The 11,370-nt window shown below is 41.2% G+C and overlaps 1 protein-coding gene across 1 annotated transcript; it reads right to left on the bottom strand.

Moving 5' to 3' along the window:
- On the bottom strand, positions 1-10,284 carry ubald1a (UBA-like domain containing 1a). Its single transcript, XM_053640455.1, has 3 exons — positions 10,071-10,284; positions 9,375-9,434; positions 1-1,825 (listed from the first exon to the last, which is right to left on the bottom strand). Exons 1-3 carry the CDS (start codon positions 10,176-10,178, stop codon positions 1,517-1,519), a joined length of 477 nt encoding a protein of 158 aa, XP_053496430.1. The 5' UTR covers positions 10,179-10,284; the 3' UTR covers positions 1-1,516.
- Between the last annotated feature and the right edge of the window lie 1,086 nt (positions 10,285-11,370).

Genomic DNA, 11,370 nt, shown 5'->3' with positions numbered 1-11,370 from the left:
TGACATACAATATTTATTTAGGAACACAAACAATGATAAGTTAATTATCAGGTAGTCCACAAATATTGTGGGAATGGTATCAATACAGTCATAAAGGGGAAAACATACATGAAAATCCATTTAGGAACGTGTGATCCCAAAAGACAATTTTGATTAGAAAACCGGTGAAAATGGAAAATAAACCCAAGCACAAATTTAAAATGAGTTATTGATGGTAAGTTCATGAAGGGTTATTTGTTTTTTTCTTTCTTCCAAGAGAAACAATCAAAATAACGTTAAAAAATGCATTCTCGTTTTGTCTTTTTGAAATAAACAGACCGTAGAAACATGGAGAAGTCCTACCCTGAACTTGTATCGAGAAGTTTGTCCAATGCCCCCTCTGACACCCTCCCGTCTCTGATGAACCCAGAGGAGGGAATGAGAGAAGATTCTCAAAAAATCATTTTGTAAAACAAGGAGATCATGTAGAATTCCCCCCAAAAAGCAAGAAACTACAAAATATGATATATATTTATATATGAAGACATCATGCAAAGTGGCAAGTCGGCTTACAAACATGTCATAGTAGTCTGGTTGTATGTAGTTTTTAATCAGTTAAAGTTTGAGCCCCTTCCCAGCTAAGAAACAGTCTGATCGACACCAAACACCTGAAAAAGCTTTCAATAAAATATTCAACCATGATTTCAAAAGAGCTGTTGGTCGTTGCAGGGGACAAAAAGAGTCCAGATGTATCTAACAAGCCTAACGCCTTTTGTGAACATCACTGCGTTACTGCATTAGGAAGAGAAGCAGGGCTGATACCCTATGTAAAATCCAGCTTTTAAAAAAACATTTTCATTCAACTAGTGCGATTCCCTGATTGGCTGAGGAAAGTCAGGTGACCAGTGAGGTAAGCAGAGTCCAGAGTCCCAGTATTGACGGTAGAAAGGAAACTGTCCTATCGACTTGCTGTTGCTTGTGTGTGAGCACCACACACTGAACACATGAATGCTTGTGATGAATACTATTCAATAAAAAAAAAATGCAATAACAGAGCTCCACTCCTCATGCAATGTCAATTTGTGTAATGTTTCGAGTACAGAAAGGACACCAGATGAAAGCTTGAAAGAAAATGTGACAAAAGTTGCTGCCTTAGAGTACATACATGTCCATCTTTCAGAAAATACCAGAAATAATCCTTGGGCATGATGATCATAGTCCCATTCATATTCATCTATTTCTTTTAATGAAGAAAAAAAAACCTAGGAAAATTCAGTTGCTTTCTCTGTAATACAATGTGCGTCTCTATTTTTTTTAATTATCTTTGCATTGGCTGTTCTCTACTTCACCCCTCCCTTAATTGTCCATGTTGCTTGGTGGATTCTTGCTTGTATCGCTCTCTCCTTCCCACCTCTTCTTAAGGTGAGAAGACAAAGCGAGTGCCCCCTGTCCCGCCCCCACCCCTACCTTTCGTCTCACTCATCCCCTTTTCTAACACCCCAGAGAGAGCGGGAGAGGGGCCATGCAGTCCTGCTCCTCATCTCTCAGCCTCCATGGCCACACTGGCCTTCTGTTCGGCGGCTGCTTGCTGGTTGACAGTGGATGGCCAGCCCGGGGGAGGGTGGGCCTGTGTGCCTGGGGGGCCCTGAGTCCATAATCCCTGCTGGCTGGCCACGGGTGGAGTCATGCCCCAGCTGACCGGGGGTGGAGGGGGAGAGGTGGCCATGGACGCCATACTGGGGCTGCTGCTGCTGCTGAAGCTTTCCGATGCCTTGAGGCGGGAGAACATGGTGAGCGCGTCAGGGAAGTTAGGCGGAGTCGCTGGCGTGTTTGCTGGTGTACACATCTGGAGAGTCAAACACACAAGGAATTAGACACCAGAAGCCAATCGATATGTCCCAAGCAGGACAAAATCTTTTTTTTTTTTCTCTCCACAAGATTAAGAACATTTTCATCTTCATGTTAGGGGGCAAAGAACAAGTGACATTGAAAGTACAGAGCAACACCATGCTAAACTGTCCCTGAACAGCATTCCGACATCCCTTCCCTTTCCCATACAGTTCTCTCCGTTCGTTAACGATACTACTTCCTGTTTCTGATCTGTGTGCTGGCATTGTGCACGACCCCCCCCCATTTTTCTGCCCCGCCATGACCTCACAAAACTTCTTCATTGTCCTCTTTGAACTAGACCTCTCTTTTAAGAACAAATCCCTCCCTTACAGATATACACAACAGCCCTCATGGGAATGCATTAGGCTGCAGAACATCATCTTCAAAACACCGGACTCTTCCGGTCGCTGTGAACGTCTGCTGTGCTGTTTATCACGGTCAATGTGCACTCAACCTATTTGCTTTCCTCAAGTTCCCTTCAGACGTAAACAAGGAACCAAAAGAGACGTACTGTGTGGTGCAGCGCTTGTGCTCGCCATTCTAAGTGTGCCTGCTCTGCTAAGGGTGTTTGTGACGGTGCCTAATGCACTTCCTGGTGTCCCCTTCCGCAGGCCATGGATAGGTATGTGAAACGCCTCCGGATTATCTTACGGCTGAGGCCACGTTTGCCTAGCTCACTCACAGCCAGGATACCCTGCTCTGTTCTGTCAGCAAACTCGATTCCCTTTGTCCGTGGCACTTATCGACCCATCTGAAAGAGTATCGCCGTGAAATGGCCACAACTGCCCCTTTATCAAGGGTCAAAAGTCTCGAATGATCTGCACTCTCCATCACCACTGTCAATTTGCTGTAGAGGCAGGAATTTGTGAAATTGGGAGAATCATGAAATTGTGAGTAAAGCTTTAAACGCTACCCACTGGACAACACGGTATCATTTGAGAAGTGCTGAAATGGTAACATACTGTATTTAGTTACTGCAGCAGCACAGAGGTGAAGGTCGACAGCTAAATGCAGCCTTGAAAGCAAAACACAAGCATCTGGGGAACCTCCATTATTCTAACAGCACAACAAACTGCTGTTCACAAGTGCAGTGTACATAACAAACATGCAGCAACCCACAGCTGTGTTGCTATGGAAATATTTTGGTTGCGAGCACAGATGCCTTGCCGAGAAACAAGGTGAATTAAGACAACCCATTCTGCTTTATTAACTGTATTCAGAAACATGAATCCAACTTTCACAGAGCGTTATCGAATACGTCACCCCTCATCTCTGCCCCCATACTCAACACTGAGTGGTTTTGAGTATTACACCCCTGAGTGGTTTGGGGATTACATTATAAGCTTTTTCGGACAAGAGTCTGAGTGGACGGTGAACGTGTAAACAAATGCGGTCGTATTGCGTCAGCGAGGTTGGGATTTTACAGCTGGAGGCAATGCGTTACACTGTGTCCAAAGGAAAAATCAGAAAACTCTCAACAATTTCACCACGGGCAAGTAAAGGCAGCTGTGTGGGATCAGAGCGTTCACCAATCCCTTCGCTGAAACCGGTCTCATGTCCACACTTGCACAGATATGAGAATCCCACAGGCATCTGAAAGCGAGCAGCATGTTCATCCCCATTTCCCTTTACAATTCCACTAGTGAGCGCTACAGAAGTACTTGACTCCATAAACAAGAGGTGCTAGGATTTATAGCTTTCATACAGGCTTTTGAAAAATGTTCCTCTCCCTCTCTATTACTGTTCACTCTTATTAAACTACAAAGAACAGAGTACTGCTTTCAGATTCCTTCACCGCTCAGAGGAGGACTCGGTTTATTGACATCATGCAAGCATGGCTGGTTGAATCACTGATTATGTTCACTGTTGGTACTGCTCTTTTTCTCTCTTTGCATTTCTCTCTCTCTCTCTCTCTCTCTCTCTCTCTCACACACGCACACGCACGCACACGCACGCGCACGCACGCACGCACACACACGCACACACACGCACACACACGCACACACACGCACACACACGCACACACACGCACACACACACAACGTCTGAGAGATTGGTTGAGTGAGGAGTATGAATACCACAGAAGCCTTGCAGTTATTATAATGATGAGGTTTGTAACAGAATAATTGATGGTGCACTGCAGCATTCCATCACCAGACAACAGAGTTAAGTCCAAAAAGCACAAGAAAAGGCCACTGAGCTGCAGTTCTGTTTGAGGGAACAGCGTGTATGTCAGTCAGTGAGAAGCCGACAAGAACACAGTGCAGAGAGACCAGAATAGCGCAGTGATGTGACGTCTCAGATCTGCTAATTCATTCTTCTAGCCTGCAAAATGATCATTTTCTCACATGTAATGCTGGATCTAAAAAATGTGGAAGTAACCATTCCACATTTGTGTGTGTGTGTGTGTGTGTGTGTGTGTGTGTGTGTGCTTGCATACATATAGGCAAATGATCTCTTGGTGCAGTGCTTGATAATTAACCTGGCTGTTGACACACCACAGAGGGATTTCAGAACAAAACAATAGGCAGATATTGTTTCGGTGTTCTTCTATAGTTTTCCAAATACATGGCTGAAAGAATGATCATTCACTGCTCATGTCTAAAGGAGGAACATGATGTTATTAGGAAACGCTAACTGGGGCATTAGTGAGCCACGAGAAGCCATAATTTTGCAATGGTCAGGAAAAGAAGGTTGGAAAACCCCCAAGGTTAAAGCAAAGAGCATAGACACGAACAAAGGCCACATACACAGCAGACTGAAATAGATGGAATGATTGATTTTGCGTCTCACAAAGACATTTTTCACATATTATAAGAAGCCTGTAAAAAGAAATCTCTGCTTGAGGTCACACAAATGTGAAGCAGACGTGTGGGTGTGCATGTGTGTGTATGTACGTGTTCACACATCTGCTCTTCACACTCTCAGCCAGCCAAACCATCCACCAAACTCCAGTGTTCTAGGAAGCAGCGCTACTAGAAACACACGCTCTCTCGCTCTCGCTCTCACTCTCTCTCTCTCAGGCCAAACCACTTCAGATGTGGCTCTCAGAACTCTGTGACACTGTTATAAAAAAAAAAAAAAGAAGAAAGGGAAAAAAAAGACCCGGTCCTAAAATACACAGGATTAGAGGATCTTGATTTAACGTTCAATTATTTAACTAGTCAAAATATCCAAAACTTATGTGTTTGAATAAAACTTCCACCATCACTTTATTGCACATCCATACAATTACCCAATCAGCCAATTACATGGCAGCAGTGCAATGCATAAAATCATGCAGATACAGGTCAAGAGCTTCAAGTACTGTTCTCATTAAACATCAGAATAGGGGAAAATGTGATCTCAGTGACATGGACTCTAGTGCCAGATGGGCTTGTTTAGGTATTTCAGAAACTGCTGATCTCCTGAGATTTTCACTCTATAGAGCTTACACAGAATGGCACACACGCACACACGCACGCACGCGCACACACACAAAAACCATCCAGTGAGTGGCAGTTCTGTGAGCGGAAATGCCTTGTTGCTGAGGGAGGTCAGAGGGGAATAGAAAGAACCTTTCTGGTTCAAGCTGCCAGGGAAGCTTCAGGTAACTTTAACCATTCTTTGCAGCTGTAATGAGCAGAAAAGCATCTCAGAATGCACAACACAGTGAACCTTAAAGTGGACAGGCTAGAACAGCAGAAGACCACGTCAGGTTCCACTCCTCAGCCAAGAACAAGAATCTGAGGCTATAGTAAGCACAGGCTCTGGACACAGCAGACGATTGGAAACAGACCAGGCCATTTTTATCCATTCTGATGTTTGATGTGAACATTTACATAAGCTTTTGACCTGTAACTGCAAGATATTATGCACTGCAGTCGAACCATTGCATAATTGCATGAACGTGCAGGTGTAACTAATAAAGTAGATGGTGAATGTGTGTGTACACACACACATACACACACACAGTCCACTTTATTAGTTACACCTGCACGTTGTGTGTGTGTAAACGCACATACACAGGCATACACACACACCATATGACTATCAAAGGAGAAATTATTCCTAGCAGCTAGGACAGGACAATATTTCTATATAACACGGATACTGTGATAAATCATGTCACAATATGCTTAGCAATCACAGTATTGTCTGTATTTTTATACCAATTACAATCTGATTGAAAGCAGCTGATTAGAAGTTCAATTTTGTACTGAAACACTAAAACTGTGAAACAAACTTTTTTTTTTCTTTCAGATTTTACTTTGCCTTCATGTTTTTGTGAATAATTTCAGCAGACATTAAAAAGATCACTAAACTCAGGTTTTTTGTACAACACTACCTCTTTACTTGCGGCTGAGGAATCCTGTACATATCATGATATGTAAATTTTAGAAATGTCAGAAACGTATCTTGATCTAATATTTGTCAATAACACACACCACTACTAGCGGTAATAATGACATCATCTTGCGCTAATGCGTCTCACACTCTAGCTGTTCCACTTCCCAATTCCCAGCCTTTAGAAAACCAAACTTCAAGTCTAACGCACTCCCATTCATTAATAAATGAGCATATCTGTGGTTAAGTTGCCACTTTAATTCTTCTCTCCATGCCATTCTTTGGGCTCTGTGTATTCCAGCTGGACGGAGACTTGAACATTACCTTACCCTGCCTGTGTGTGGCTGCTGCTCCTAAAAGCTCCAGCTCTTCCTAAGTCACACCCAGAAAAAAACTCACATGGTTAAAGTTACCAGACCCAGCACACCCTCTTTGACACTCCCAATGTTATGACTCAGCGTGCTAAGGACAGAAACTGTTCACCCCTGTTTGTGTGGTTTCAAGGTTTGTTTATCAACTCAACAACTGACTTTGGTGGCTTTACTGCAATCGGACATGGTTCATGTGGTGCAATGTCATTGTGGGTTAAAAAAATAAAACTGCATGTTAATCAGTAGATAAGAAGAATTTAGGTCTTCAGTGTGTCAAGTTAACTCTGATTGTTTTGTATACATTAACAGTTACTTTTTTCAATGGTCCAAAAGGCCAAATTTCTTGAAAACGCTTTTACACATTTAACAATTGTACTACACCATTATTATTTACTACTATATCATGTAACTGGTACATTACTAGTACAGGTAAAACATAATATAGGAAAGTAGAGCAGAAAGCACACACTTCACATGTATTAGCGTACATTCATAATTAGCTGTAAACATGACCTCATTTTAATGGACTATTAAGAACATAACTAAGCACTCATAATCAAAGACAGTTGTGTTCATTATATTTTCAAGGTCAGTTTTTTTTTTACGGTATAAATCTCCAGACCATTTCTTAAAAACTCATCATTCAGAGTTTAGCTTTACGGCCACAGGCTTACTTCCTGTTTGAGGCATTGCATATGTGTGTGAGAGGAAGAGGAGGAGTGTGTTGTGACTTGACCATGGCGAGGATGTCATCTTGGTCTCTGCAGTACATACTGGTCACCCCGGCATGCATTGTAATTCTAAATTCAATTCAATTATGGTTTGATTATGGTTCAATTTATTATATTTATTTGGTTTTTGGTTTGGGTTCATGCACAGTCAGCCTGATTTTTTTTAGATTTGCTTTTCGGGCCAGTGCACACTAAATTTCAGTTCTGGTTTCAGACAAAAATTTTCATTTTGGTACATGACTAATGTAAAATCAGTAATGACTAGTTCACTTATTATTCTAAGAATAACATTAAACACACTGACTAGGATATTAAGCTGGGTTATGTTTCTCTTAAGATGAACATCGGCAGCCATTTTGTATAAGAATGTGTGTGTCAATGACTATTTACCAAGCCTAGAGATGACCGTATGATACTCAATCAATAACATGATAAGGACATCTGAATTAGTCTCACAATTAACTTCATGCTGAACTGTTATACACAATAACAACGCCACAAATATGTTATTTCCAAAATGCCACTGCTTAACCTATACTAGATGATATGCTACAAGCTTTTAAAACAAGTAGCAGGGTAAAAAAACTTAGTAAAAACTCAGATTTTATTACATTCTGTATAAGACACAAAAATAACAGTATAAGTATTCAAGGGTATTGGTTGCTGTTTTTTTTTTTAATTTATTTAACAAATGCAGTACAAAAGTATGTCAAAGAACACAGCAAATATTTACTGTATTGCATATTCTGTCTTATGTACTTAAGACCAAAGGGACTTCGGAGAGCCTCAGTTCTGTCAATCAGAATAAGTGTGTCAGGGCTGTGGAAACTCTGGAGCAAAGTGCATTAGGGAAATATAGCTGAACAGCAGTCATAAGCTGGAGGGGAATGGGCAAGCACCTTTAATAGAGATGAGAAGGTGTACAAAAGTGATTTTTTTTTTTTTTTTTTTAAAAAGTCACACATCTTACACTTCCCTCAAAATATGACCACAAAGACGTTCAGCATGAGAGGTAAACAAATTTAGCTTCTTCGGGTTTGAGCTGGGAAAGTACAAAAAACCCCCCCAACAACTAACAGATAAACTTCTGTCCACCAATTAAAACAATACACCCTATCCTTACACTGTGTGGAGTTTAGTAAAGATCTGCACTGTATAACATACTGCTATCTATTAAAAACTGAACAGAATATCTGAAAACTGCTCTGGTGACCACCTGAAACCATAATTACAGGATCTCCTTAATATCCTTAAAAACTATTTGTTCTATTGTTTGTACAACAGATATTTTACTAGTTTTGTTTATGGTAAATGTGTGAAAACACTAACAGCTAGGCTACATTTGAGGATTGAGATTTTTGTGTTGATTTCTCTGCAACCATTCAATTACTTGCAATTAACTAAAGAGAAGAAAATGGCCAGTTCCTGTTAGACGCAATACCGGAAGCAGTTTGATGCAACGGCCACTTACAAAAAAAGCATGTAAAACAGGTCCGTGTTTATGTGTGTGTGTGTGTGTGTGTGTGTGAGAGAGAGAGAGAGGTGTCTGAGAGCACGGATGACTGATACAGTGACTCTAAACAATATCCGCGGGGTGTGTGTGTGTGAGAAAGAGAGAGAGATGCGGGAAACGAATGTACAGCCGGAAATATGACTCTACACTAAACGTAAACAGTACACAATGTGCTATTCTTCTTGATATAACACGGCCACGTTACACAGGCTGGCTATTAACGTTCACTTCACTGACAGCACGAACCGCTGTAACTCCAGCCTCGTTACTGTTTGTTGCCGGTTCGTGTGTATAAAGATATAAAGGCGGTTGTGTTCGGCTCCTCCGGCAGCGCAAAGCCGAGCGTGGCCGAGTGTGTGTTTATTTCTGGAAGCTCAGTGTCTCCGCAACATGGCCGACACACACACACACACACACACTACATTGTTATTGTTAGCTCGCTATGCCTCTTTCTCCTCTGCAGACCCAACACATGGACACCCTGCTAGAGTAACACGGACTATTTTGAACATTTTGACATGAAATAAGTGTAATAATGTGTGTAAACTCGCCGTCACTACTTACCATTTGATGATGGTGACCGTATGGGATATTAGTCTCTTGAAAAAAGGCACTGAGGGCTGTCTGTAACCAGAGGACAACAAATAAACACGTTTGTAGACCATGATAATAACCATTTCATCACTGTTCACTACATTATAGACAGCAATGTTTCCCATTTCAGACAATACATCACCATGGTCTTGATTTCATTTATGATTTACAAACTAGACTACATTACAGAATAATAATGATAAAAAAGAGACAGATTATTAATATGTACGGTTCTAAAAAGCTGTTTGTTTGCATGTATGTATGTAATGAGTAATGGGTCCAGAGCAGCGGTCGTCTCCATTGCAGGAACAGTGAGCCACGAGGAGATTATTGTGTTTAATCTGGAGTAAAAGATAAAGGGATGCCAGACACTACACTGTATTCGCCATTTGTTTGTTTGTTTGTTTGTTTGTTTTATGTACATGTACACATACCCTCATGTAAAACCAAGCGGAAACACAATAAAGTTAAATAAATAAACAAATGTATTTACAAAGCGACACTTTAATAAAGCTGGTCGTGCTCACACACACTGTGAGCTGTAAAAGCAGTGTATGGTTTCCTGGTGATAATGCGACACGGCGGTGTGAAGCGCGAGCACACGGAAGCCGTCGCCACATAAACACACATAATAAACAATGTCGTTATTGTAGTTATCCTCTTTACCTCAAACTGCCAGTGTGCCGCTTGCAGAAGCTGTTTGGCCTGATCTGCGGCGCATCCAGCTGTCAGGACGAACTGGTTTATCATCACTTGATGTTTTAGTTCATCCATGTTCGCCGGAGTGTATTTCCGAGCCGCGGACGGTAGTGTTTCGTCTGGGATTCAATTTTTCCGATGATGTTTCTTCCCTTTCCTTTCTCAGTCGTCCACCATTACAGCCGGCTGAGCAAACACAAATATTTACTGTAGGAGCGCTGGGGTAAGAGCCTCCCTCTGACTGACAGCGCCGCGCAGCCAATCAGAGACCAGCTGAAACGGTGGGAATTGTAGGCGAATGTAATCCCGTTTTTACGTTCCCCGTCGTCGAAACGGAGTTACTCTAAATTAATACACTGAACACAAACGTGTAGTTTAACATATCACTTAGAATCGACAAGATAATTATTTACGTTGGCATTTTACTTTTTCAGCAGGCGCACACGGGTAAGTTTCGGGTCTACTTCGTTGTCCTGAGGACTCCATTTCCCATCAGGACCCTCTTTGTTTGTAAAATCCTGTGAGGCTGAATTTTGTGAATGACGGCTGCTCCTGTCCAATTCCCATCCGAGTTCTGTAACTACCTTGCCAAATATGGTAAACAAATCTTCCAAGACCAATTGAATTGCGTGGAGCGACATAAACGTACAAAGACTTTTTGGAAAGTGCTTTAGAGGTGACTGTCTTCCACCACATTTGCGCAGTCCGGTCAATGTTTACATTATATTACTACTTCAGACCAAACATATGCATTTAAACGCGGAGACTGCGTTATCGGGAAGCGATTAATTACAGTAACACATGTAACTTATAACGTAATTTGTACCAAAACATTGATGATTTTTTTTCTTTTTTTTTTCTTTTTTTTTTTTTTAAACAAAAAAAGTCAAGATGTGTTTTAATTAAATCTACACAACAGTACAGCTCTGACAGTAGTTATCGGCTGTCATTCGAATCATGTATATAATACGTTTGTATTAATGCGCTCATTCAGATACGTAATAATTTCTATAGTAACCGCTCATTCACAGGGACTTGTATGGGAGACGTTCTACATAATCTATCTAAATCTAACAATAAACAGACTGAGGTGACCATGTCATTGGTCTATAAACATCATATTAGCATTGGCAGAAACCTCAACATGTTTTCTTTTAAGTACTTCTTCTTATTATTATTTTTAAAGTGTCTTTCAAAAGTATCTAAAATAAGTTAAATATACAGCTATGCGCATTCCACAGACAAAGGTCCGTCAGTACAGAGTAAA

The sequence above is a fragment of the Ictalurus furcatus genome, chromosome 13, assembly GCF_023375685.1.
Source record: "Ictalurus furcatus strain D&B chromosome 13, Billie_1.0, whole genome shotgun sequence".
NCBI lineage: Eukaryota > Metazoa > Chordata > Actinopteri > Siluriformes > Ictaluridae > Ictalurus > Ictalurus furcatus.
The sequence above is the reverse complement of the archived record's forward strand: the minus strand, read 5'-3'. Positions and strand labels throughout refer to the sequence as shown.